This window comes from Mycteria americana, chromosome 17, assembly GCF_035582795.1.
Source record: "Mycteria americana isolate JAX WOST 10 ecotype Jacksonville Zoo and Gardens chromosome 17, USCA_MyAme_1.0, whole genome shotgun sequence".
Classification (NCBI taxonomy): domain Eukaryota; kingdom Metazoa; phylum Chordata; class Aves; order Ciconiiformes; family Ciconiidae; genus Mycteria; species Mycteria americana.
This window is the reverse complement of record NC_134381.1, coordinates 9,625,301-9,652,717: the sequence shown is the minus strand read 5'-3', so window position 1 is coordinate 9,652,717 and position 27,417 is coordinate 9,625,301. Positions and strand designations below refer to the sequence as shown.

At 58.7% G+C, this 27,417-nt stretch overlaps 1 protein-coding gene across 2 annotated transcripts; it reads left to right on the top strand.

The window, feature by feature from the left end:
- On the top strand, nt 1-26,576 carry SARDH (sarcosine dehydrogenase). Of its 2 annotated transcripts, none has more exons than XM_075519775.1 (21): nt 1-55; nt 891-1,212; nt 1,832-2,010; nt 2,569-2,748; nt 3,341-3,464; nt 3,671-3,771; nt 5,221-5,325; nt 5,796-5,925; nt 8,429-8,515; nt 8,635-8,725; nt 10,815-10,956; nt 11,968-12,051; nt 13,082-13,195; nt 13,751-13,889; nt 14,515-14,628; nt 16,188-16,335; nt 16,683-16,776; nt 21,723-21,885; nt 22,211-22,379; nt 22,843-22,978; nt 25,138-26,576. In XM_075519775.1, exons 2-21 carry the CDS (start codon nt 897-899, stop codon nt 25,261-25,263), a joined length of 2,742 nt encoding a protein of 913 aa, XP_075375890.1. In that variant the 5' UTR covers nt 1-55; nt 891-896; the 3' UTR covers nt 25,264-26,576. The 2 variants fall into 2 exon arrangements, with proteins under 2 accessions (XP_075375890.1, XP_075375891.1); XM_075519776.1 differs by lacking the exon at nt 25,138-26,576 and adding an exon at nt 24,565-24,784.
- The last annotated feature ends 841 nt before the right edge of the window (nt 26,577-27,417 follow it).

The window sequence follows — 27,417 nt, the reverse complement described above, 5'->3', positions numbered from 1 at the left end:
CAGGGGCCCCACGGCACTCGCAGTAGGGAAAGCCAGCCCGGAGCGAGCCTCGCTGGTGAGTGGAGCCTGGCAAGTCGTGGCTGCGGGCGGTGGGAACCTGCTGTGGGCTGTCCGAGAAAGTCCTGCGGGTGTCGCGGGATTTCCCGAGCGGGAGTTTGCAGCTTTGCTGCGCTGCGGGGGGACGGTGGGTGTTTTGGAGGCCGCGTGGCAGCGAGTGGGGAGTCTCAGTGGGGTGAGCTCCAGGGCAGCCCCCACGGCCCAGTGGGGGCAGCCAGGGCAGCCCCCACGGCCCGTGGCTCGCATGGGAGGGGGTGGTGCTGGCCTGCGAGACCCCGCTGCACCCCGGCTCGTGCACCCCAAGCCATGCTCCCGGAGCAAGCCCCGAGCCACATCCCCGGCCAGGAGCCCTGGGCGCGGGGGCTGGGGTGTCTGCAGGCAGGGGCTGGGGTGTCTGCAAGCAGGATCTGTCCCCGTCCCCACCAGCAGCCATTGCACTGCCCTCTTTTAATAGGGAGCAAACCTTGCACCTTCATTGTGGCCAAACAGGCTCTAGAATACAAGGAAAAAAAAAAGAAAAAGTGGTTTCTGCAGGCGTGAGCGAGCACAAGCGTTGCCATGCCCTGTGCGTTTCCAAGCCCCTTTTTTAAGCGGGGCCCCTCCGAAGGGTGTTTGGGACTCCACACGCGTGCAGCAGGGATCCCATTTCCCTGCTGGAAGAGGGTCCCAGCAGCCCGCGCCGGGATGTGCCCCGGGGCTCGCTCCGGCCGCCGTGAGCTGCTCAGCCCCTTGCACGGCACCCAGAGATGCCGCTACCACCAAAACGGTGCTGAGCCCCCGGGCTGGCGGGGGGTGCCCTGCCCATGCCAGCAAGGTGTTTTTGGGATTTGCAGGTGGAGATGTCCTACGTGAGCTGCGCCTTGCGGGCGGCCGCCCCCCGCCGCCTGCCAGCCCCCTGGAGAAGCCCCCGGCCCTTCAGCAGCGCGACGGGCCCCACGGCGAAGAAGAGCGTCCCGTACCAGAAGACGCTGAAGGAGGAAGGCTCGGGGAGCGGGGAGCCCAGCCGGCCCCCACCGCCCTCGGCCGAGGTGGTGGTGGTCGGGGGGGGCAGCCTGGGCTGCCAGACCACCTACCACTTGGCCAAGCAGGGGGTCACCAGCGTCGTGCTGCTGGAGAGGGACCGCCTGACCTCGGGCACCACTTGGCACACGGCCGGTGAGGCGGTGGGCACAGCGCGGGTGCTCCCTGGGGTGGGGGCAGCGGGCACGGGGGTGCCCACGGCTTGGGATGTGCGTGGAGAGGATCCGTTGCGCAGGCTGGCTCCGGCTGTGCCGCACAGTTTTGCCTTTAAATGGGGAGAATTCCAGGGTTTCCGTTTTTCCTTTTGGCATAACTTTTTGTTAAGAAAACATCCCCCAAATTTTCTTTTTTTTTTTTTTTTTTAAAAGTTTTACATGACCGCAGGAAAACTAAACAGTTTATTTCCACACCTTTTTGTTTTTCTTCCTTAAGCCAATTTTCTTTGGCAGGGAGGGGGGAGTTAGAAGAGGTTAATTCAATAAGCCTTTTGGGGGGGTTGTCTCTTTTGGGGTCGTCTACTCCATAAACCCCTTTTTTTCCCCATTCCTTTAATGCCCAAAGAACAGAGAAACCGATGATTTGTAGCGCTCCCACGTCGCCACGAGATGGAGCGAGAGCCCCGGCAGGGTGACACACGCCACGCGTGGGGCCGGGGGGTCCCCTCTGCATCCTGCAATGGGGGGTGGGGGGTGGGGGGTGGCGGAGCCGCCTGTCCCACCCGTGGGCTGTGTCGTGTGTCCCCCCCCCCCCCCAGGTCTGCTGTGGCAGCTGCGTCCCAGCGACGTGGAGGTGGAGCTGCTGGCGCACACGCGGGACGTGGTCAGCCGGGAGCTGCCGGCCGAGACGGGGCTGCACACGGGCTGGGTGGAGAACGGGGGGCTCTTCATCGCCTCCAACAAGCAGCGCCTCGATGAGTACAAGAGGCTCATGTCGGTAGGGAGAAGCCCCCCGGGGCGTCCCCCCGGCCGGGTGGGCTGCGGGAGGTGGCGTTTATCTCCTGCCCACGGGAGCAGGGCTGGGGACCCCAGGGCTGCGGGGCCCCCGCCTCTCCAAAAGGCCCGTCCCTCCCTTGCCTTCCCACCCAGAGAGCTGCCGGTGGCCTGGGGTGGGCTTCCAGGGCAGCCTCCTGGCTTCCCTAAGGCTGCTGAATGAAATCAGGCAAAATGCTGGCAAAGTAGGTGAAATTAAATCCAACCGTGGATTTTTGTCCTTTCAGATAGCGGTAGCACCATTTTTCCAGCCGCACAGGCAGCTTGCATGCAAATACAGGGCCATATTCCCTGAAATCTGTGCAGACCATCCCACCCCACGCTGAATTTAGGGCGTGCCTTGGGGTAGCAGTTGCCTCATAACTGGAGATAAACAGTTATGGGAGATAAACATAACTGGGAGATAAACACGTCCTGGGGGTCTCCTCCTCCTCCAGCAGCAAGCGATGAGCAAAGCCTTTGTCGCCTGCTTGAGCTCCCGGTTTTCTTGTCCGGTTGGCAGCTGGGGAAGGTGTACGGCGTGGAGTCCTACGTCCTGACCCCGTCGCAGACCAAGGACCTGTACCCACTGATGAACATCGACGACCTGTACGGCACGCTGTACGTCCCCAAGGACGGCACCATGGATCCAGCTGGTACCTGCTCAACTCTTGCCAGAGCAGCAACTGCCAGAGGCGCTACGGTAGTTCCTAATTAGTAATTAGTCATTAATGCCTGTTGACCCTGGGAGGAGATTTCATCCTCTGCCTTCCCCATCTCCTCCTTTCCCACTGGAGCAAAGCTGCTCCTGCAGCATCAGGTCTTTGCCCAACGAGGGTGTTGCCCTGTTCGGCTTTGGTGGCTGTTTGGGTCACAGCAATAACGCTGGCAGAAACCACGGGATCCAGGGAAAATACAGGATGAAAAAAAGGCGTTTAGGAGCAAGGCGAGGCAGTGCCCAAGGCAGGTTCCTCAGGAGAGTGGAGGTTTCAGGGTCAGGTAACGCAATCCGTTCCTCGAGGCAGGGACTACCAGCCCGTCCTTGGTGCGTTGCTTTGCTCCTGTGCATGTAAATAATAAACATCCTTGCAACTGCCGTTGAAGTCTGCGGCTGAGGAGGGGTATGTTGTTATCAGCGGTAACGGCGATAGCTGTGGGGAAAGGGAGACGGCCCTTGCCAGACCGCTGCTGAGATTCGCCTTTCCCAGAGCTGGGGGTTAGATGGCAGGCGAGCTGGGGTGTCCCGCTGCCCTTGCAACCCTGCCGTGACTCTGCTGCCTTTCCTCTGCCATCAGATCATAGAGAACTGCCCAGTCACCGGCATCCAGGTCAGAGCTGACGATTTTGGGGTGAAGAGGGTGTATGCAGTGGAGACAGCCCACGGGACCATCCAGACTCCCTGCGTGGTGAACTGCGCAGGTATGGGGCGCAAAGCACGTCGGGGAAGGTGGAGGACTGGGGCTGTGGCCGCGGGGCAGGGGGTGGCTTTGCATCCCGTGAGCCGGGGGGGGGGGGTCTGCATCAGTCCTTGTGCCCCCCCTCCGGCTGTCACCCCCCAACTGCCGCAGCTCTGGCGGGGTGTGGAGGACGGAGAGGTGCTCAGCGCGGGGCCGTTGTCTCCGCAGGCGTGTGGGCACGAGCCCTGGGCCGGCTGGCCGGCGTGCACGTGCCGCTGGTGGGGATGCATCACGCCTACGTGGTGACCGAGCGCATCGAGGGCATTCAGGTCAGTCCCGTGCGGCTGCAGATCGGCTCCTCTGCTCTGGAGGACAGCGCTGGCTCCTGCCCCCCTGCACGCAGCAGGGCGAGGCGGGAAAGACCCCCCAAGGACCCCCGAACCTGCAGGAACCCCCCCACATTCCTGCCTTCGGAGCAAGCCTGCGCTGCCAGGTCAGGCTCTGCAGGCACCCAGGGAAGCGCACACCCAGCAGCTTCTCCTAGCAGGACTATCAGACTACCTTTAATAGAGTCGTATTTAATATTTAACAATGTTATGACTAGCAGGATAATTTTCTTCTTTTTTTTTTTGTCTCGGTAGAACTATTATAGGGTCTCTGATGGGTTTGGTGTCTGATAGCAGCATTAATAAAGATGCCAAACACTTTCTGAACAAGCCCCAATCCCCAGCAGGCAGAGGTGTAGCTCTCCAAGCATTTCCAAACTCTCCAAAGGAGTCTGTTCCTGCCATCCGGCTGCGGAGAATTGTTCAGGAGTTGAAGGAGACTTCATTCACTCAGGCGCCAGGGCTTTGAGGGTGACACGTTATTTAGTTTCCATCCCGCTGACACAGTTTGTGTCTGACTTTTCAGTCCGAGGTGCCTCATTTTAAAAAGTGCTGGTGTCAGTGACTACATTTACATCCCAGTAACTCCGCTGTGCCGTACAAACACGGTGAGAAAGAGACTTTTCAGAGAAGAGGCTGCAGCTTGCAGACCCCGGAGCCTCCCGTTCAATCCCCTTAATCCCATTTGTCAGTGTGAAATGCAGTAGACCCTGCACCGCTACTTCCCTGCTATCTAAATGTTTCTCTCTCCATTATTCACGAGAACAAATCCCTCATTCTTTGCGCCCTGCTGCCCGCGTGTTGTACTCTTGCATCCTCCCGCGGAGGTGGGTGGCAGAGGAGTGATGCTTTCCAAGCTGGGATCAGCCGCAGCATTGCTCCCGCTCCGCCGAGCATCCCCGGTGCTGCCGGTGCCACGGAGGAGCAGCCGGAGAGCCGAGGCCCTGCTGCCCTGGCGCCTGTGCAAATGCACCCGCAGCACAGCTCCTGCCTGCAGCACTGCAGCTCGCCAGCTGCTAATTAAGCAGGATTTGTGCAAGACTCGGCTTCCAGCTTGGGTGCCTGGGCTCAAGCCTGGTGAACGGGCGTGCTGCCCGCAGCGTCGCTGCCTGCCTAAGCCATTTTGCCCGCGGTTGGGCGAGGTTTGCTGGACCTGACCTGCGTGCTTTCCTCTTGGGGCAATGCGGGCACCCAAATTTCAGGGCTGGGGGAACATCCACGGAGGCACCGCTGCTCCCGTCCTCGGTGGGTCGCTGCCGCAGGCGCCGACTCTGCCCCAGACCCCCAGCTCATCCCGCTCAGCCTCGCCGGGGTGCAGCTGGGGCAGTGCCGGGGTCTCCCCATGGCTCTCGGCCCTCTCTCACCCCTCCGCTCTCCCTCCCCGTTTTTCAGAACATGCCAAACGTTCGTGATCACGATGCCTCGGTGTATCTCCGTCTCCAAGGCGATGCCCTTTCCGTGGGCGGATATGAGTCAAACCCCATCTTCTGGGAGGAGGTGAGCGGTGCCGGGAGGTTTTCCGGGGGAACGAGGCAGGTTTCCAGAGAACCCACCTTGGAGGGGTGGGCGCAGGCGTGAGTGCCTCGGCCCCCGGCTCCCGCGGGTGCCAACCTCCGTGCGGCCGGTGGGGAAAGCACGGGACAGCATCTTCCCTTTGGGTCTGTCTGTGGCGTAGATATGAGGTGCAGAGGCAACAGGGATGAGATGAAAAGGCTGGGCTGGGGGGATTTAGAGGCCACGGTGCGGTCCCTGCCCTGCGGTCCCATCCTCCCTTTATCCAGGTGCAGGTGTCTTAATTCGGGCTCTGCCCCAGACCTTTGGCTTGGCTGGGCTGTTCATGAAAACCCAAAGAAACCAGAGTCTGCAAAGCAGCCTCGATGTTCTATGGTCTCCAAGGCTGTCAGAACTGAAAAGTTCTTACATCCTCAACTGTATTTTGTGTCCCAATTCCTGTTTCCCACCTTCAGGTATCTGAAAAATTTGCTTTTGGCCTCTTTGATCTGGACTGGGATGTTTTCATGCAACACATTGAAGGTGCCATCAACAGAGTACCGGTGCTGGAGAAAACGGGCATTAAATCCACCGTCTGCGGGCCAGGTAAGGTGGGAGCGGTGGCAGCGTGGCGGCTGCAGTCCTCCAAGGATCTTGCTGGGGGCAAGGGGAAACTTCATAACCTGGGGAGAAGAAAAACTCTCTGAAGGCAGAGCAGGCGCCCGTGGTCTGGCTGCAATGGTGGCATCTTCCAAGGGGTGGCATCCCAGGCTCAGCCTAGGTGGAGAAATACCCGGGATGCCTGTTGCCTTGGTCCAAACCGGAGGGTGGCGAGCACAGATTTACAGCTGAAGTTGTGGCTACTGGACTAGGGAATTAAGGGGCAGGTTTTTTTCAAGCAGTGGTCGTTGTTTTACCAAGTGTTATATTATTATTTTAATTACTTGCTTCTGGGCCAATGACATTAGATTTACCCCGATTTACATCCCAGGCTGTCTGATGTGGAGTTAAAGGCCATCGCATCGCTGCAGTGGCAGCTGGAGGGGATGCCAGCCATCGAACCCAAGCCCTGCAGACTCAGTTTGGCCTTGAAATCCACCACATGCTAAAAAAAAAAAAAAAAAAAAAAAATTAAAAAAAAAGCCTTTTTGCGGAAGCATTTACAGGGAAACCCTCGAGGCCCTCGGGGAGGGAGCGGTGCTGCTGTACAAGGGAAAGAAGGGCACATCTCCTGCCCCGCAGCAGATAAAACACGGCACGTACAAGGTGGAGGTCTTGGCCCTGGGTACGGCGGGTCTGATTAAGCTGTGGTGCGAGCAGAGCTGGTGGCCCTCGGTGGGGAGCTGACTTCTTATAGATAAACGTCTAGTATTTGTAGTACAGCAGTGTAATTTCCAAAGGGTCAGCGCTCCTCCTTTTCTCCTTCTTGATTTAAACCAGCAGCTGGTTTGCGTGCGACAGCTGACTCGCACCGGGCTGAAGCAAATAGCAAACGCTTGGCCTTTCTGCTGCGTGGTAAATATTTCACCGCCAGAACAGCTACCGTGCTGTGCTTCGGGCGCAGGGGACGAAAGCCGACTGAATCGGGGTGGTTTAAGCTGTTTCTGCTCCGGCTGCTGATCCAACCCTGCCGAGCGGGCCAAGGTCCCGCGTGAGCCCTCGGCATCCGTCCCAGTGCAAAGTCAGCGGGGCTGGTGTGCAGCACTGGCGAAGGGGAGGTGCTTCGGGTCTTGCTCCATTAACTCGGTGCCTTTGTAGCCTGGCGTATCGGTACAGGGATATTGGCGTGAAATAATCTTCTGACTCTCCTCTTGCCTTCTCCTGAGCCCAGAGATCTTGGGAAACAAGCCGGGCATTGCTGGGCAGGGGAAGGACCCGGCTGAACGCTGTCTTCCCTCTCTTCTTTCACACAGATGGATGAACCACCATAAAATAGGGAGGAGGATTGCACACCTCTGTCGGGGTGTCTGGCTCCGTCCTCCCTGGTGGGGATTTGCAGAGGGGCCGTGGTTGATAGCCCTGTGGGGAGCAGGAGCTGGCAGCGTGAGACATCACTAGCACAGGAGCCTCGGGCGACATCAGCAGCAATCCCTCAGCCGAATAAAGTAGCTTAAATTCATGAAATTTCCCAGCAGAAATCGATGAAGGTGAAAAATAGTCATAAAAATGAAATATGGCCCAGATGTTGAAGAGGCAATGAATGGGTCTGTGCAGCTCCCTTGACTGGCGGAGCGGGAGGAAGAAAGAGGCTGCTTCAGCCGCCGCGGTGCCTCATGCACCTTCTGGTTGGGGATTCGTTCTTCACGAATTTTCAATCTAAACCTTGATTGAAAGGTTTCCATCAAGGAAACCTTTGATGGTAGTGGTTGAGTCGCCATCCCTGGAGGTATTTAAAGGACGTTTGGATGAGGTACTTAGAGACATGGTGTAGTGGTGGTTTTTGGCAGTGTTAGGTTTATGGTTGGACTCGATGATCTTAAAGGTCTTTTCCAACCTATATGATTCTGTGATTCTGTGATTCTGTAAATACTTTTATTTACCGAAAGCCCTCCCGAGGTCCTCCCCCTGCAGCGCTGGCGTGCAGCGAGCGCTGCCGAGCTCCCCGGGGGCACGGAGGGCACAGCGAAGCCGAGCCGGGGGTCTCGACAGCGCAGGGACAGACTGTGCAACGCGCAGGGCTGCAAAGGAGCTGCCTTGTGCCGCCAGCGCCTGCTTCTGCCACCAGCAGTGCGATGTGCATATAAATGTGTGCCTGCATGCATGTGCGGATACCGATGCAAGCTTCTGAAGCAAATATACGTATATATACGTATGTGTGTTTGCTCCAGGAGCCTGCACAAGACCCCTGCGTGATGCTGGGCATCCCAGTACCAGGGCAGCCTTCCCTTTGGCCTCTGCTGCCTGGGCGCTGTTGGAGCGACGCAGGTGGGGGATGCCCAAGCTGAGATGCTGGGAAGCGCTCGGTGTTGGTCCAACTCTTGCTCTCTGGGAGCAGGAGCAGGACAAGGCCGGCACGGGAAGCTGTAGGAACCCTGCTCCTAAAGTGCATGATGTGTCCCCAAAATGCCTACCCTGGCCTTGCTGGCACACGCCCCTCTCTGTCTTGCAGAGTCGTTCACCGCTGATCACAAGCCGCTCATGGGGGAAGCCCCAGAAGTCCGAGGCTTCTTCCTCGGCTGTGGCTTCAACAGCGCCGGTAAGAGAAGGATCACACCTTGGGCATCCCACTGCAGGCACCGTATCCCGGGCAGAGCCCGGCGTCCACAGCCGCGCTTGGCCTCCTGGCCTCATCTGGGTCCTCGCCTCTTCCCCCAGGGATGATGCTGGGAGGCGGCTGTGGGAGGGAGCTGGCTCACTGGATCATCCACGGGCGGCCGGAGAAGGACATGTATGGCTACGACATCAGGCAAGTCACCCCGGCTGCCCCAGGTCCCCACGGGCTACGGGCTCCTTCGCTGATACCCTTCATCCGCGCGTGGTCCTTGGGGACGGGTTTCGAGGCAGGGCTGGATGCTGGCATTGGGAGTGGGTGTCAGGCTGCAGCCTCTGCCCCTCCGAGGAGCTGGAATCAATTACGCTCGATGGCTTTAATGAATTTACACGTGGGGTTTATCTCATTTGCCTCGTCCCACTTCTATGCAAACGGCTTCCATCAGACACGAGGAGATTGCAGCGGGGAAAGGGCAGGGTAATTACGTTTGGGTTTTGTTGTTGTTCAATTAGTGCCGTGCCTAATCCTCTAAGTTAATAATCGGGGGTGACGATTTCAACAGGAGAAAGATTAGCTTTCCCCTCCCTCTGCAGCACGACATGGCCCGGGAGTTTTGACTGGGCAGATGTTGGCTCTGTAATTGCTTTTGACTTGCTCGATTATATTTGATTGGGTTTGGGCTTTCTTATAGGGCTGCTAGTGACAGCAACCACCTTGGCAGGGACAAAGCTTTGAAAATCTTGTTACTCGAGTGGCAAAGCTGGTAAACACCCGTTGACTTGGGCTGGGAGGAGAGGGGAGTTGGTGCTGGTGCCTGCAGCGGTCAGCGGGAGATGCCTCCAGCAGCCCTTCCTCCGCCAGCCCTGCAGCCAGGCCAGCCACGGGCCAAGCCGGGGAAGGAGAAACCCCTGGGCTGGGCAGGCACCGCTGCACCGGTGCTTGGCACAAGACCGGCGGTTGGCACAAGCGCGGCCATCGTGGGGCTGACCCGCGCCATGGGACCCCAGCCCCACTCAGACAGTGGCCGCGGGCTTTCCAGCCCTTGCATCTGGATTACCCGAGCGTCCCCCGTATCCCGTCTGCCTCCTCATCAAGCTGGTGTCAGTCCCATTTTTTTTTTTTTTTTCTTTTGGTGACAATTACTAAGCTCCTCTTTAAATAACTCCCTTTTCCGCACATTTAAATATTTATCCTCCCAAAACACTCGCTTGTAAATATTTCATCTGGCAGCTGTTGCTCCTCTTGCCGCTGTCAAAAATGCAGCACGTTGGTGAAGGGGCTGGGGCTGTCGGGGCAGCCGGGGGTGCCGGTGACATGCCATGTGTCACCTGCTGCCTGTCCCGTGCCGGCGGAAGAGGCAGCTGCCCTCGCCGCAAGCCCACGGCTGCTTTTGGGGAGCATCGCTTGCATTGCTTGCACCACCGCAGGGCTCGGCTCTGGTGCCCTGCCTCTCCTCTGCACCCAGGCAGCGGGGAGGGAAGCTGAAAATATTGTTTTAAAAGGCCCTATAGATGACATTTTGCCTTGCCTTTCACCTGCTGCCTGCCTCCCTTTCTCCAGACCTGGGGGCTTTGGGCCGGAGAGGAGCCGGTGGTAATTCGGAGAGCCGCGCTCCCCTGCCTGCTGAAGCCGGAGGACGGGAAAGGTGCCACCGGCACCCGGGGCTGCTCTCCGTGAGTTATAGGTCTCTGGTAATAATAACCTGAGCATGTGCTGAGCTGGCACATTCCTTCAAGGAGCTTTTCTCTTTGAAAGATGAAAATATGTCAAACAAATTTAAAATGCTTGGGGTTTTATTTATCTTTCAGCCTAGGGAGAATTGGATGAAAAATGTAAGGAATGTCCAGGGCTCTTTCCTTCGTCAGGGCTGCGTTTAAACCCGGGCTGTGTGCGAGGCATGCTCTGAGGCCGGCCCCGTGCTGAAGCGAAGCAGAATTAACCTCAATTCTCCTTTTTCTCTATTCCCCCCCCACCCACCCAGCAGGGCTGTATTCTGCTCCCAGTTGCCCTGGGGTACATGTGCCTGGAGCAGGGCTGGGGAGCTCGGTGCGGGCTGTGGGGAGCGCCCGGCTCCGGTGGGCAGCACCACGGAGGCAAGAGGGGCTGCGGCACGGCCAGCACCAAGCCCTGCTCGGTTCCTCTGCTCTCCTACCCACGAAACGGGTGCAGGAACAGCAATTTTACACCGCAGCAGCTGCATCCACATCTGGGTCCGTGGCTGGGGGAGGAGGCACGCTGTGAGCTGGTGGGCTCATCCGGACGCTGCCCTCTCCCTGCCTTCCAGGAGGTTTCACCACTCCCTCACCGACAACAACCGCTGGATCCGGGAGCGGAGCCACGAGTCCTACGCCAAGAACTACTCCGTCGTCTTCCCCCACGACGAGCCGCTGGCGGGGCGCAACGCGAGGAAGGACCCCCTGCACGAGGTGAGGACCCGCACCCCAACCTGGGCTGCCTTGTTGGAGCACGGGGACACCCTCACACCACCCTTGCAGCCACAAAGACGTGGCAAGGAGCGGCCTCAGCATTGCAGCACCCGCGGCTCAGAGCCCCCCCAAAACACCCAGCGCTCCCGAGGTGCTTGGGGTGACCCCGTCGCTGCCAGCCCCGGTCCCGGCCCCGGCCAGGAGCAGCCACATTTCTCAAGCCCATTTCTGCTCGTCGCTAATTCCTATCACACCGTTCCTCTTCTGATGGAGAGCAGAGGCTCAAGCAGTAAAACAGACGTCCCTCCCCGCCGTCCCCCGGTGTTTGGTTGACAGCTCGGTTGTTTTCTGTCACCGAGGATGCAATTTATTTTTTAATAGCACGTCTAATAAGCGATGCCCATTTGACTGACAGCCTGGTATTTATACATGCAGCTCCAGAACATGTGCTGTGTTTTATAAATAGGCACTGAATCATTTCTGAAACGTTCAACAAAATCTATTCTTTTCCGAACGGAGGCACCAAACAAAAATATCTTAACGGATCCCTAATTAATTGTGTGCAGGGAGATTTTCCTGAGAGCACAAAGGAGGAATGAGAAGGCTGCCATATAAATCTTAAATGTTATTATATAATTACTTTTGTAAACATCGGGGGGGATCTTGCTCTCTGGATTTAGCATCTCTCGGTCAATAATTCCTGCACCGGAGCACAAGCTTTGGAGGGGTGCGCAGCTGGGCTGCCAGACCCCTGCCCGTCAGCTGCTGTTGAGGCAAATACCTTTCTTGGGGGGACAAAAATATCAGGCGATTTGCAGGCAGCTCGGGTTTGCCACTGTTTCAAAAGACAAACTGCAGAGCTGATTTTGGCTGCTGATAGCCAAAGCCAAGGGGTCACAAGTTAGGTCTTGAGCACGTGCTCGGGGAGGGCAGCCTGGGCGCTGCTCAAAAAGCAGTGAAAAGGCTTTTTTTTAACCATTTGTTCCCATTTCTCCGGCTTCGCTTGCGTAGGAGCTGCTGCGACAGGGCTGCGTTTTCCAGGAGCGGCACGGCTGGGAGAGGCCCGGCTGGTTCAGCCCCGGGGGAGCAGCCCCGGTAAGCACAGCACGCGTTTCAGGGGGGGTTCGGCCGGAGGGTACCGGCCGTGCCCGGTGCGTGCAGGACGCGTCCTGCGTCTGCGGGGTGTGCGATATGCTGCAAGCAGGTGCATGTCCCCAAAATGGGCCCATAAAGGCTGTTGGGCTTCAATTCAGTATAACAGCAGTAAGAAGGAGATCCGTGTGTGCATGTTGTGTGTGTCTGTCTGCCTGTCCCTCTGCAACAGGCAACATCTGCCTGCAATGCCCCCAGACGAGAGGCACCAATCTCAGTTCTATATGTTGAAAAGCAGTGGGCAGGGATGCCAGGGATGGGACCCATCACCGCAGGCAGGGATGTTGGGGTGGGGACCCATCACCATGGGCAGGGATGCCAGGGAGGGGACCCATGACCACGGGCAGGGATGTTGGGATGGGGACCCATCACCGTGGGCAGGGATGCTGGGGTGAGGACCCATCACCACGGGCAGGGATGTTGGGATGGGGACCCATCACCGTGGGCAGGGATGCTGGGGTGAGGACCCATCACCGTGGGCAGGGATGCTGGGGTGAGGACCCATCACCACGGGCAGGGATGCCAGGGAGGGGACCCATCACCGTGGGCAGGGATGTTGGGGAGGGGACCCATCACCGCAGACAAGGATGCTGGAGTGGGGACACATCACTGCAGGCAGGGACATTGGGGAGGGGACCCATCACCTCAGGCAGGGATGTTGGGGTGGGGACCCATCACCATGGGCAGGGATGCTGGAGTGGGGACCCATCACCGCAGACAGGGATGCCAGGGAGGGGACCCATCATCGTGGGAAGGGATGCCAGGGAGGGGACCCATCACCGCAGACAGGGATGTTGGGGAGGGGACCCATCACCGCAGACAGGGATGCCAGGGAGGGGACCCATCACTGCGGCCAGGTCCTGCACGGACCCGCTCCTCTCCTGGCACAGGGTGAATGTGACTGGGAGCAGCCCCTCAGCTTCGGCCTCATGCTGTCTTCCTCGCTGCCCCCATCCTCCCGCTTCCCCCCCAGGTTCTGGATTACGACTACTACGGTGCGTACGGCCGGGAGCGCCACAGGGACTACACCTACAACCGGCTGCTGGGGGATGAGTACACCTTCGACTTCCCGCCCCACCATGACATTGTGAGTGCGGGGGGCAGCCCCCCCCCCAGCCAGAACCGCTGGGCACATCTGGAGCGGGGGGGGGGGGGTTAGAGGCAGCAGAGCCCGTGCCACGCCGCTGCTTTGGGTGGAGGTGGTGAGGCTCAGAGGGAGGGGAAGCAGCGAGCTTTGCCCAAAACTGGGAAAAATGTTCCAAAAAGATTAAAAGAACTGCGTGGCGTGTGCTCGGAAACCTCGGCGGAGGGGCCACGGGACTTTTACTGCTGCTTTCCTAAATGAAAGAGTTGAGACTAGCTTGGGGGAAAACCCCAATTTGATAAAATTTAACTATTATTATTGATAACCGTCACTGCGTTAGCGAGGTAAGGAGTGGGATTGAGCATACAGGGTGGCCTGCCAGGCTTGCTCCATTTAATACCTGATTTTTCAGGAGTGTTTTGAAGCTGTACAGCCTTTAAAGGCACCAGGCAAGTGTTCTGGTATTGTTTCCCATGACGTAAATGGTTTTAATGTGCATCTCCCTTTGCGGAGTGAGAATATGGATCAACTTCAGCAGTGTCTTTGCTGTAATTGTAGATCAAGAATGAATGCTTAATGTGCAGAAACGCCCTGGCTCTCTTCGACATGTCTTATTTTGGGAAATTCTACCTGGTTGGTCCTGAAGCAACAAAAGCGGCGAACTGGCTGTTTACTGCCGATGTGAGCAAAGCGCCAGGTACTGGCTCAGCCCCCTTATTTCGGCTGCGTGCTGCCTCTGCCCGGCGCTGCCCTGGAAGGATGCCCTGGGAAATCACTTCTTACACCGAAACAAACCAGCGGGGACCCAAACTGGCTTTTCTTTTAAGTGCTGCTTTTGCAGAGGGTATGGGAAGCGTGTGAGAGCGACTGCTTTCCCTGTCCTCACCGGAGGCTGGATTCTGCTCTCGTTTATAGAGGGGCGAATGTGCTCTGAGCTGGGGGGTGAGGGAGGGAGGGTCCCTCTGGCTCCAGCTGTGGCTCACAGCTGGAGATGTGATGGGTACTGGAGTAAATCAAGCACAACCCTTGCCAGCCACGGTTTGCACGGGGAGAAGCTGCGCCCTTCTCCAGGGCTGGGAGGCAGCTTATGGCATTTCCAAGGATGCAGCTTCAGCTCCTCACGCAGATCTCAAGGGGAAAAAGCATCGCTCCTCTCCCCCTCCTGATGCTGGGACATGCAGGGCCAGTCAGGGCATACCCAGGCACTGGCAGCTGATGTAACAATGAGGACAAATTTTCCTGGTACCCACCTGCCTCTGCCGGGGCCGGGGCTCTGTGCCGGGGCCGGCTGATGGGCAGCAGTGCCCGTCTCCTTTCCCCAGGCTCGACCGTCTACACCTGCATGCTGAACAAACGGGGCGGCGTGGAGAGCGACCTGACCGTCAGCCGGATCAGCCCCGGGGACCCGGCCTCCCCCCTGGCCCCCGCCTTCGAAGGTAAAAGCCCTGAGCGCAGGGATGCTAGAGTCGGGTGCGTTTCTGCAGCCGCCGTGGGGCTGGGGGGGGATTGCCAGCTGGGTTTACCCTCCCGCAGCTCAGCTTCCAGCCTCTCCTGCTGCCTTTTTCAGCTGCACCAATGCACTCAAAGACCTTTCCAGCCCCGGGAAGCCACGGTGGCACGTTCGGTCCGAGGCCCGCCAGCATCTCCTCCATCCCCGCCGCGCTCGGGGGGCCGCAGGCGCAGGGGTGATTGCATTTACCTAATGGCAGCCACCTGGCTTCTTCCACCGCCGCCCCTCGGTCCCCGTAACCCGATTATCCCCCTTGTCCCTGGGGGCCTGCGCTGCTCACCGGTGTTATTGGGTTTGTCCAGCCCCGGCTGGCGGCACTGACCTCTCCCCAAGTCCTTATCAGCTGCAATAAAGAGGAATTGAAAGGGAGCAGAGCAGTCAGCCCAGAGGGCAGAAATGGCATTAGGCAGCAGCAGCAGCAGCAGCAGCGGAGGAAGGCGCTGAGCTCGGCTCCGGCAGCGCTGCCAAGTGCCGTGCCCAGCGGCACCGGGCTCTGCCAGGGCTGCCGCCAAGAAGGGAGGTTTGCACTGGGATGCCCGGTGCCGGCGCAGCCCCGTCCCCAGGCACTGTCACCCTCAGAGCTGCTGCTCAGAAGGGAGCAGCCCCGCAGCGGGGGCAGCCCCCAGCGCCGGCCCGGGGCGGTGGGCGTTGCGGGGACGATCTCGCTGCCTTTGCCCTGGCGTGGTCGGGTGCCGGTGAGCTTTTCCCTCCCTGCGGGAGAATCCTGCATCCCTCTCGTCTGGGCGACGGGAAGCGCATGGCAGAGCTGCAGGGTTTGTCGGGCGATGGAGGAGTTTAATCGCAGCAAAGTCTATTTTTCCAATTACAGTAGGTGGCTGCACTTATTATCGTTATGACAGATTATCAGAGAGCAATTTTGTAGTGGCAGGAAAGACAGAGGGAAGATTGATTCCATATTAATCAGCTCTCAAACCCCATCCCTGAGGATTTTTCCACCCAGGATTACTGACAAGGCAAAATTCTTGCTGGAATACAGCGCAGCCCCTGCACGGGTGGTGGCCTGCTCGCTGCAGCCCTCCCTGCTCCCACCTGCAGTTCCCAGCTCCCTTCGCACTTTGGCATCCGCTCTGTACTGGGACAAAAGAGCAGACGCTTTTGCTGTTGGTCTCAAGGGACAAAGAGGTTTTTTTCTCTTCCCGTGACGCTCACGCACGCGCAGGCACCTTCAGGGCTTGAACAGCTTTTTTTACCCTTTCTCCTTTCAGGTTTTAACGGTCATTTGCTTTTCACTGTGCTGAGCCCCACAAAAGGCAGCGTGGATGTTAGCGGAGCCCCAAAGCCCTCTCTTGCCCCAGCGCTACTTAACCCCCCCTTTCTTGGCAGTCCCCCCCAGGCTGTGCAAGCTGGAGAGGCTCAGGGCTGCAGCTCAGCCTCCGGGGAGCAAAACCAGCCCCGAGCTGGGCTGGGCATCGCCCCCAGCCCGACGCTCTCGAGCCTGAAAGGCTGCCGGGGGGTGTCTTCCAGGGGACGGCTACTACCTGGCTATCGGCGGGGCCGTGGCTCAGCACAACTGGTCACACATCACCGCTGTGCTGCAGGACATGAAGTTCCAGTGCAAACTCCTTGACTGCTCGGAGGAGCTGGGCATGATGAGCATCCAGGGCCCCCTGAGGTGAGAGCGGGGAGAGCGTCGCGGCCCCCTCCTTGCACCCTGACCAGGGAGGGAGGGATGCAGGGACGGATGGAGACGCAGACGCAGGCCAGGTCCCCGTGTCGGGCAGGGGTAGGTGTGAGCCCCGTGGCAACAGGCGATGGTCTGGCTGGAGCGACACTGTTTGCTGGGGAATTGGCATTTCTTTCGAGGCTCTCGCAGCACGGCATATCACCCACGTCAGCTCCCCTTTGGAGGGAGAAGTCTGTCTTGCAGGCAAAACGAGAAAGCGAGTTTTAGCGATAACGCTCAGAGCAGGCTGGCGAGCTACGTCCTTTCACCGCGGCCGCTTTGCTGTTTCCCCGCAGCCGCATCGTCCTCCAAGAAGTGCTCGACACCGACCTCAGCAACGAAGCCTTCCCCTTCTCCACCCACAAACTCGCCGTGGCTGCAGGATGCACGGTAGGACGGGGCCGGCCCTCCGGCTCCCCAGGGACGTCTGTTCGCTGGGGTGACTCCTCGCCAGCCTGCGCGGCCGAGCATCCTCTGCTAGGGAACCCGTCTGCCTCCCCGTTGCTGCGGTGGGCAGCTGGGAGGTTTTGTTGGGTTTTTTGGTTGCAAAAGGTCAAAAACTGGGGTGTTTTCCTCCCCGTTTGCTTGCCAGGTGCCAGCCCGCTCTCCCAGCCTGCCCAGCAGTGTCGTAGCCCGGGCTGAGCTTGGGGAAGGGACATGGTGACTTATGGCTTTGCAGCGCTGTCGGAGGAACAAGAGATGCCTCCCACAGATTAGGGGTGAGCACTGGTGGTAAAGAGATTTGTGTGACACTCTAGATCCCCTCCTTTTCACCCTACTCATAAAAAAAATAGGGACTATTTAACGTAGAGCATGACAAGCACTGGCGGTAAGGGCCGGGCAGCCTGCGGAGCCGGTGTATTTGATCACAGGAGAAGTCTGACAACCTTAAGCTTTCCGTACAAGCGCAGATCATCCTGCGTTTGCCCAGACTTCAGGGCTCACGCCAGCGGTTATGCAAGAAAAGCGCAGAAATGGTAACGCTTCGCGCTAACACCCCGGGCTAAGCCCCTCGGTGTCACAGCGGGGGGACGAGAAGCCCTTTGGGGTGACGGTGGCAACCAGCGTGGCCGCCCAGCTTGGGTGCCTGGTGGGGAGTCATGGGTGGGGGGTGCTGGCCGGCTCCTGCCCCCCGATGCTTTGCACGGGGAGGCAGCGCCGGTGCGGTGTTTTGCAGCCGGAGGTGAGCTCGCTTTGCCCGCGCTGCCTGCGCGCAGCGCTGCCTGCAGAGCACGGGGTAGGCACGTGCGTGCCCTCCTGAGAGCCACGGTCCTCAGCGAGCCGCGGGAGATGCACCTTGCCCAGGCTGGCGGCCCGGCACCTCTGCCGGCACCCGCAGCGATGGGTTTAACACATTGTGTGGCATCGCTCGGAGGTGTTGAGGGAGCAAGGCTCAGCCTAAAGCGGTCTGGTGTCCTTTGCTGTGTTGCAAAGAGGCGGATCAGTCCCCGGGGTTTGCTGTGAGGTTTTGCAGTGCTGTCTGCTTGGTTGGACTCTGTCTTGCCTGGTGCAGGGCAGCGAGAAAAATGCCTTAAATCTCTCCCCAGCCTCATCCGGCAGAGGTCAACACGGTCTGAAGTTATCCGTGGGGAAAGTGGGTGATAGCAGTTCTTTGGGGAGTTTTGTCATGTGTGAAGCTGCTGATTCAGCCTGCTTGAAACACCCTAAATAGAAGAGCTGGTGACCATGAAGTGTCGTTTTGTCAAAAGAGAAACATTCTGGGAAAACCTGCTGCGGGCAAGTTTTGGTATCGGGGAAAAGGTTTTGCGAGGTTTGCCTGAGAAGCTCCGCCTCGGTTTCTTATTGATGTTTACCCCATCGGGGTAAAATATTCTCTCCGTTGCAAAAACACCCCTTTGGGAGAGGGGCTAGAGTTTGTACCCTGGCCTTCCCATGGGAAATCTGGGCAGGCAGCGGTCCCGGGGCATCCCTCTCCCGCCTGGAGGAGCCGGCTGGCAGGAGGGACCGTGCCAAGCTTTGCTCTGGCTCTTGGGCCGGTGTCTGATGGGAGATGAAGGGGGTGAAGGTGCAGTGGTAAATCTTATAAAAGGCAGCAGGAAAACAGGGAGCCGGAGGCAGGCTGGATATTAGTGAAATTGGGTTAAGCCGCGTGCAGACACTTTTCATTCAGAATTAAAGTGACTTTAATTCGAATGCAGCTGGCTGCTGAAGGGATTGCTGCTAAATCAAATTAAGGTTACTTGATTTGTGAGCAAGAGCCTAGCCAGGGTTTAGGGTGGTTTAACTAAGCCACAGATTTTGCCCAACTCGGATTAATTCTCCAAACCATCACCATCAGGGTGCCCTGTGCTCCGGGTACCGACACCTTGCAGTGTGCCCAGCGTCCCTTGGGGGAGAACAGTGGCACAGGGGACCCCAAAGCCAACCCCTGGTTGCCGGTTGTCCAGCGCGCTGCATTTTGGCCTCCACTGCTGAGTTATAACCCTCCCCACCTCCTCCCGCCACGCCTGTGGCAAGCTGATAACATCTCGTAATAATCTACTTATCCCCTGGGAAAGGTGTATAAATGTTCCCGTCTTTAAGAGCGTGATTAGTTTATTTGCATTTCGCTTCAAGTTTATAAAAAATAATCCGGTCCTGCGAGGCAGAAATAGCTGGTAGAAATTTCGTGGCTTCTTTTGGGTGTAAATGCCCTGGCTGTAGGAAAAAAGCTTTCCTGCCCAAGGGCTCTGGGCTGGGGGGGGCACCCTGCCTGCTGCGGGGCCACCCTTCAGGAGGTCTCCGTCAGGCCCCCGCCGCACAGTGAGCCGGGGGACTCCATCCCACGCTGAAATGAGAGTAGGAGGGTTTCTCAGGACAGCAGGCTGAAGCCTTTGCTGATGTTATCGCCTTCCAGGGGGATTAAACTGAACCCAACATCTTTAAAAAGTTATTGCTGAGATTTTCATGCATTAACTCAGTAGTTGAACAAAATCAGCTGGAGTGAAAGGAGAGCTCCAGCAGAGTTAATGACTCTGGAAATTACCGATTGGTTTGCGAGTTTATATATAGCGTCTCTCATTGTATTGAACAGCGGAGAAAGGTCTCCCTTTGAATTTCACTGCTGGATACAGGGTAAAGTTCGGGTTTTCATTTTCTAGCATACTTAAAATGCTTTTGAATTGCTGCTGAAAGACCCAGGAATTGATGCTATTTCATAGCTCCAGTTGAAATCTAACAGAAAAACCCGTTCCTAGGGGAATTTAGCGGAAAGCACGGCTGAGCTCCAGCCTTGGCCTCCGTGGTGGGGTGCGCGCCCCTGCCTGGGGTACGCACGCGTGGGCGCAGCCCCCAGCCCCCGCCTGTGCAAAGCTAAGGACTGGCACCCCAATTTCCCTGAGGATACCTGTTTTCTACGGTGCCACTGCTCTGCCTCGCCGCTCTTGCCGGGGTGCTCGCTCCCCCGGAGCAGCAGTGGTTTGCGGGGAAGTTTCTCCCAGGAGTAACTCGCTCCTGAAAGTAAAATGCACTTGAGCTGCAGCGCTGCCTGCTGAGTGGCAGGCAGGGAAGTTGCCTGCCAATCCCCAGAGCATCTCCTGCCGCATGAAGATGGTAGCTGGCTGCAGCGGCTTGATCGCTGGCTGTTCCCTAACGAGGTGACACCTTTGTGAAGAGTGAAAAGCTTCTCCATGCCGCTTGTGTCTGTGCACCTCGAAAGGCAGTTGCCAGCCTTTGGGCTTCGCTGTGCGGCCGGGGCAGGGGCTGGCTCCCCGGCACGTCTTCTGGAGAGGAGGCTCAAAATAAATTCCCAATAGCTATTGTGTTCCTTCCTCCTCTCCACTTCTATTGTAAAGGTTAAGGCGTCTTAAAAGCTGCCTTCAGCTCTGCTGGAGGACGTTATTTTTACAGTGCCCATAGAGCATGGGGGGGGCTGGGGGAAGCAAGGATGGATTCGGGTTCTTGGCCATCGCCCGCTGGCCGTCCTCGCAGCGGAGAGCCCGGGCACCCCTTGGTACTTCTCGTGCCTGTCGCTGCCTGTTTTGGGCAGCGGCTGCTGTTGTCTGTTGTTGTTTATACCCGGGATTAGACAGCACAGCTGAGACCAGTTCCCGGTTGCAAATGGCAAGAGGCAGTTTCTGCCCCAATGACATCCAGAGCCACCACGGGCAAGACAGCCCCAAAGCTGCTGAGCATGCCTGGCCAACAGAACCAGCCTGGAAGTCTCTTCCTAGCTGAAAACTGCTTTATTAAGACTGCAGATCACAATCTGGTGTGAAACTCATGAGTTAATCTCTCTCCCAAAGCGAGGTATGCATTTGCAGTTGATGTGCATCCGAAGAGATGAACCAGAGGAGTTTTTGTGGGGGAGGAAGCGGAGAAATCCAAAGGGATGAAGCAGAGGGAAATGCAGCTCAGACTCAGGGGGTATCTCCAGGGAAGGTGCCTGAGCTGGGGTGGCCTCAGCCGGCCTGGAAAGCTTTGGGAATGCAGACTGGTTCAGCAGGGACAGCAGGGGGATGCAGGCAAGCCTGCCTGGGTGAGAAGCCGGGGGGGGGGGACACAGGCAGGAGAGTCCCAGCATGGCTGGGATGTCTGTGCCCCTGGCCATGCAGGCAGGCAGGCATATCTCCGAGGATGAGGCTTCCCCAGAGAAGCACTGAGTCCCCTGTGCTGATCTGCTCGTTCCTCTTTGGAGCTTCATGCATTCGGTGTGGAGCTAATTTGGCAGCAGAGAGCAATGCTTTGGGGCACAACCTCCCCTGGGGAAAACCTGAGCATCCCCTGGGCTGAGCGGGGCGTGGGTCGGGACGCTGGGCTCAGCCCCTGCCCAGGGGCGTAGGGCCTTTGGGTGCCTCTGCCATGGGAGCACCATCCCAGGTCGGGGACATCCCCGGGGGACAGCAGCCACCAAGTGCCCCAAAGCAGGACAGTCCTGCTGGGGACCGTCTGACGGGCTGATTTGGGGAGTCACAGGGCTGGGGGTGCCTGTGGGCTTTCTTCTGGCGTCGATGGATCAGCAGAGGGAGACAAAAGCCCGGTTGGAGCCGGAGCATCACGTCTAACCCCAGCCGGGCTGGTGCGACGGCCCTGGGATGGGTGGCTGGAGGATGCTGAACGCAGCCCCCTCTACCCGCTGGCCGTCCCTCCTGGGCGCTGACGATAGCTGGGTTTGAGGTGCCAAATTAGGCTGTCCAGAGACAAGAAATTCAATCTGACCCTGGCTTCCTGCACTAGGGAGAGCACAGAAATGCCCTTCACCGAAGCAGGGCGTTTGCACAAGGTTCCTGGGCAAGCTGGCTTTCCCCCTGCCACGGCGGCACGTGGCCCCGCAGCCTCTCCCGCGCTGCACAGCCCAGCTCCGTCCGCAGCCGTGTTTGGCCTCTTGCGTTTCGCAGGTCCGTGCCATGAGGTTGTCATTCGTCGGGGAGATGGGCTGGGAGCTGCACGTGCCCAAGGCGGACTGCGTGAAGGTTTACCAGGCGGTGATGCAGGCGGGTGCCCGGCACGGCATCACCAACGCCGGCTACAGAGCCATCGACAGCCTCAGCATCGAGAAAGGTTTCTTGCTTTCCTTACAGCAGCGCTCGCTGCTTTGCCTCCGGCCAGGGGACCAGGGCAAATGAGTTTTTCCCAGCTTGAGGGCGGGTTAGTGTGACTGGAGGTCTGGCAGCTACTGGCAGAGATGCTACCAGCCCCAGCGCTCCTTGTTGAGACTTCCCCAGTACGGGCTCCTCTCGAGGGTGCTTTGTCCAGGGCCAAGTGAATTGAGGGCAACAGGGGTGTCCACGAGGCAGGGGTGATGTCTTGGTCTCCTGATGCTGCTCACCCTGGCCTTGCTGCCGTGGCAGGGAGGGGCTGGGCGACTCACGCTTGCTCTCTGCAGGGTACAGGCACTGGCACGCAGACCTGCGCCCCGACGATACCCCGCTAGAAGCAGGCTTAGCCTTCACCTGCAAGCTCAAGTCCGGCATCCCCTTCCTGGGCCGGGAAGCTGTGGAGGCTCAAAAAGCCAAGGGCATCTTCCGTCGCCTCGTCTGCTTCACCACCGAGGAGTGAGTACCACTGCTGGGCTCCGCTCAGCGCCGGCAGCACCCAGTGCCAGTGGCCGCCCTGGGACGAGCACCTTCAGCCATCCCCATCCACCCCTGCACCCGGGCACGCACGTGGAGCTCAGCTGCAAGCTGGCTCGGCTGTTTCCCATGCTCTAATTCCATCTCTAATTTAAATCCCACTGCCAGTTCCCTGCTGGATGTTTAATGGGAGCTGTAATGGTGTGACGGGGAGTGGGTTTATCTTGTTTCACCCAGAACAGCGGGAGATTTTGCAAATCGGGCTGGAGGGGCTTTGCCAGCAGCTGGGATCACCACGGGGAGGATAACGAACCCATGGGCAGCGGGAGCCCTGGCACGTGGGCTGGCCTGGGGCAGAGCCAGGGTCTGGTCCCCCCAAGCCCCTCTCCCCCATGGGGTCCCAGCGTGGGGCTTTGCGGACGGCAGCTCTGCCTTCGCCTTGCAGGAAGGTGCCGATGTTCGGCCTGGAGGCGGTCTGGAGGGATGGCGAGGTGGTCGGCCACATCCGTCGGGCAGACTTTGGATTTGCCATCGACAAAACCATCGCCTACGGCTACATCCGTGACCCCGCGGGGGGCCCGGTGAGTACAGACCCCCCCCGCCGCCGCCGCCGCCAGGTCCCGGGGACATCAGCACCTTCTTCCCCGCGGTGGGGGCTTGCTGGGGGGGAGCGTAGCGCTTGTATGGTTTGGAAGCCATATGCACAAACCTGTTGCAAACCCGCTGTCCTCTGGGAAGCAAGAGGGAGCAGCCTCCCTTGCGTTTCCCCCGCGGGAGGCTGGAGGGTGAGGGATGCCACGGCTCGGCGGCGAGGCTGGTCTCACTGGCTGTCGCTCTGCCTGGTCCCAGCGATGCTCTCTGGCTCAAGCGCCGCCTCAGACGTTAATTGCAACCAAGTATTTAATTGCAGCAGTGAATTAACTTATGTTACAGGGAGCAATGGCCAATAGGAGCACAGCAGGCTCTTAATTAACCCTGGGAGACTCCTGGATAGTAAATCAGATGCCCTCATTAAGCAGCGTGCTGTAGGCAGAGGCCAAGGAACCCGTGTGGGGACAGAGGGCTGTGGATGACGTCCCCAGGGACCCTCCCTGTTGCAAACCAAGAGCAGCGCATATGCTCGTGCTTTCATCCTCTTGCTTGCCTTGACTTTTAATCCTGCGTCAGTGCAAGTCTCCCAAGTCAAGTGGTTTTGTGGTCCAGTTGCCCCCTCAGCCCCTGGAGACCACCTTTTCTCCCCATGGTGAACGTTCCCCCCTAGACTTTCCTCTCCGTTCCCCCTTTCCCCCTCTCTCCGTCTCCTCCCTGTTGCATCTCGCTGCCCCGGCCGCCCCCGCCTGCCCCAGGCAGCACGACGGAGGCAGCGGGATGGAGGCGGCGGGGGAACGATCCCCTCCTGCCTCCAGCCAGGCACCCATGCGGCAGAGCGGTGCTGAGCGCATCCCCGCCGGGTGCATCCATCGCGCCGCTCTCCCCGCTCGCGCACCCGCTGCAGGGAAAGCTCTGCCGCGGCAGCGTGCCGCGGGGCTGGCAGCAGGCAGCTGCCTGCTGGGCTTCGCGGGGGCTGAAACGGCAACGGTGGGGAGAGGCACCGCGTACGGGTGGTCGCACCGTGGGGTCCCCAGCCCTGCCAGCTCCTTTGCGTGGCCGCTGCGGCCAGGAAGCGGCGCTTGTTAAGCAGATGTTAATGTGCAGCCCTCACCTCCCCGCTCCCTGGGATGACTCCCGCTTGCTTTGGGCAGCAATTGCGGAAGGAGAGGGGAGTTTTGCTGTGCGGGGAAGGGAGGTGGTTCAGGGGACCTGCACCGGGACCCTGTCCCATACCATCCCCATCAGGGGCTTGGTGCTGGACCCAGACCCCACACCAGCCCCGAGCCCTTGGAGGAGGGCACGCAGAGCCCCCCTCTTTGCAGCTCCCTGGCAGTGGGGTGCCCAGCGTGGCTGCTCGGGGCCTTGCCATGTTGCGTGAGATCCTTTAGTTTCCTTCCCGTGGGTATGGCCCTTCAGCGAGCGGGTGTGATGCTCCCCGGCTCTGGGAAGGGGGGTCCAGGATGGGGATGTCTCTGTGGCATCAGGGCTAGAGAGCCAGAAGAGCAGAAGAGGTCCAGGGGCTGAGGCGGAGAGGAACAAAAATTCTGTTTGTTGCTGAATCACTGACAATTTCCAGGTGCTAAAAACACACCAGCATCGAGAGCCCCCAGCCCTTCCCTGCGCCAGGGTGTCTCAGCCGCCGGCACTGCCTGGCACCGGGTGAGCCCCGCGGGCGGAGGGGACAGCTCACGCTTGCCACGCCGAGCGGTGACATCCTGGCTGCCACCGAGGTCCCCTCCTGCAGCCAGGGCTGACCCCGATGGGGTGTGCCATCCCCCCACCCAGCCTGGTTGCTCTGGCCCCTCTGGCAATGAGCTCCCGCAGCCTGGCTGTCAGCGCGCCTTGCCCTGGGCGCCATTGAAAAAATCCACGGGGGGGGGAGGGAAAAACCCAAACCAACCTCCAAAAAAATTAAATACTGCATTCTTTTAATTTTTTTTAGCTGAATGCTTTTAAAAATCTATTTTTCTCCTCTCCGTGCATCCTCCTGGGATGGCAGAGCTGGGTTTTCTGCAGAAAGCAGATCTGCGGGGTGGTGCGGGATCTTGCCCGGTGATGGAGCTGGGATGCTGGCTGGGCGCTGGTGCCCCACTGGTGCCTTGCAGCTCACGGCACCTAACGGGGCTTTCGCCGTGGCTCTGCCTCGCAGGTCTCGCTGGATTTTGTGAAGAGCGGCAGCTACCAGCTGGAGCGGATGGGAGTGACCTACCCTGCCCGAGCACACACCAAGTCCCCGTTCGACCCGGACAACAAGCGAGTGAAGGGCTTTTACTGAGAGCGTGACGGCGCGGGGCTGGCGAGCGGGTGCTGCGGACGCCGGGATGGGGAGAGGGGAGATGCCGTTAGGAGCTGCCAGCCAAATTCCCAGCCCCTGGGTGCCCCAGCTGGCTCCACAGTCTGCTGGGAGAGCTGGGCAAGCGTCTGCAGCGAACTCATCGAGCAGATTTGGGTCAAATTAGAGGGGAAGAGGAGGAAGAGATTCCATAAAGTCCAAAGATTTTGTTCCTATGTTTTCTAAATGAAGCAGTACCGCTACAGCAATAATTCTTTTCCATGGGTTAATTGGCCTGAAAACAGTGTTTTGCTTGACTGCAAATGAAGTGGTTTCAATTTTTGACTTTGCTGGAAACCCTTTCCCCCAAAATGTAGTTTCACGCTGCCTGGAAATGAATTTTTTAAACTAACTCTGCTGTTAATAACAGCTGTAGCCTCCAAACCTGCCGTCTCTCTGGTCCTTGCTGCATCCGTCCCTGCTCTGAGGGCTGTCACCTCATCCCGGCTGTGCCCTGGGGACCTGGAGCTGGGGTGGGAGTGCTCGTGGGGGCCATGGAGGAAGGGGCAGGGGGCCCAGGGCCATTGCCCAGGCTCACGCCGTGGATGTTCTGCCCACTGCAGGGTTCTTCTGCACCATGAAACTGTTGGCTTTACCCAGGGGGTTTCCAGGCATGTTCTTCCCATGTCTGCAAGCACAGGTTCATTCCTCCAGCCCATCTTGTCCCGGTCACAGCTGGAGCTTCAGGTCCCGCTTTGGCAAAATGCTTCCTTGTGTCTCCAAAGTTCAGAGGGAGTTTAAGCGCCAACTTCTGTTGCCTTCAGTGGTAATTGGCACCTGAAGCCCTTTAAAAAAATCAACCCTGGAGTACGAAACGTTCAGTGCCTGCTTCAGTTTTGTTCGCGGTGATCAAGTGCTGCCTCAGCGTGCGATGGCTGTGCGGAAGGCGGGGAGGGTCGATCCACCCCGGACCTGAATGATGACCTTGTCCATTTGTGGGAGGGCGAAAGTAAAGGCAAGTCCCAGATTTTGGCCATGGCAATGGGAGCGCGTTGGTGCCCAGGGGCCTGCGCTGGCCCCTGGGTTTGGAATGAGGAAAACATGGTGGTGCCGTGCAGCCCCTCGACGCTTAACTGGGGCGAGATTCTCCTGTTGTGCCCCGGCGAATAGAAGAACCTCCCAAAGGCAAGTGCCGTTGGAATCTGGGTCCTTGCTGCACGTGCGTGTGCGTAGCCTCTGAATTTGGAGGAGAAGGAAAAAGAGTTTGATGAACGGGTTTTGACCCACGGCCGCTTTGCCGGTACAGTTTGTGTCTGTGTGTCCTCTGGGCTGCTCCTGGCACGGGCAGGACCAGCTCAGCGCTGTGGTGTAAGCTCACCGACACCAGGGCTGCCCTTGGCCCCCGGCGGCTCCACGTTCCCGTCTGCTCTGCTGGCATCTTCCCGAAGGTCGCCTTGGAGGTGGCTCCTTTTAGCTCCCGATGGAGAGAGGGACGCACGCCGAGGCTGAGCTGCGTGCTGCCAGCCCCACAGCCTCTGCCAGCGCAGAGCCGGCCTCGGAGCCGTCAGGGAAGGGTTTTCATCGCGTGAACCCCTCCACTGCTCCCAGGCTGTCCCCATAATCGTCCCTTGCTCCGGTCCCATCGCTGGGCTCCATCTTCAGCAGCGCAGCAAGGGCCTGATCTCTGCCGAAGCTTCATCCAGGGAAGGGTTTTCATGGGCTGAAAACTCTTCATCCCTTCATCCAGGGAAGGGTTTTAACCCCGTGAACCCCTCCACTGCTAAGGGGAAGGGGCAGCTGCTCCCAGGCTGTCCCCACAATCGTCCCTTGCTCCGGTCCCCTTGCTGGGCTCCATCTTCAGCAGCGCAGCAAGGGCCTGATCTCTGCCGAAGCTTTTACCCGCCTGAAGAAATAATCACGCTGCCTGCTTTTCACTTTATTTCCCTTGACTAGGTTTGCTTGGTTTATACTCTCTTTAGAGCCGATTTCAATTCCTTAGCCTCATGCAGCAAGTGCCACGGGCAAGCGTTTGAACTCTCAAATGCTTTGGCTTTACTGGAAACATTAAGAAAGAAGATTGGGGTGAATTTTTCTCTGAATAGGAGGTGATTGCACTCCCCCACGCTGCCCAGGAGGAGGGCAGAGGAGGGGGTGGCC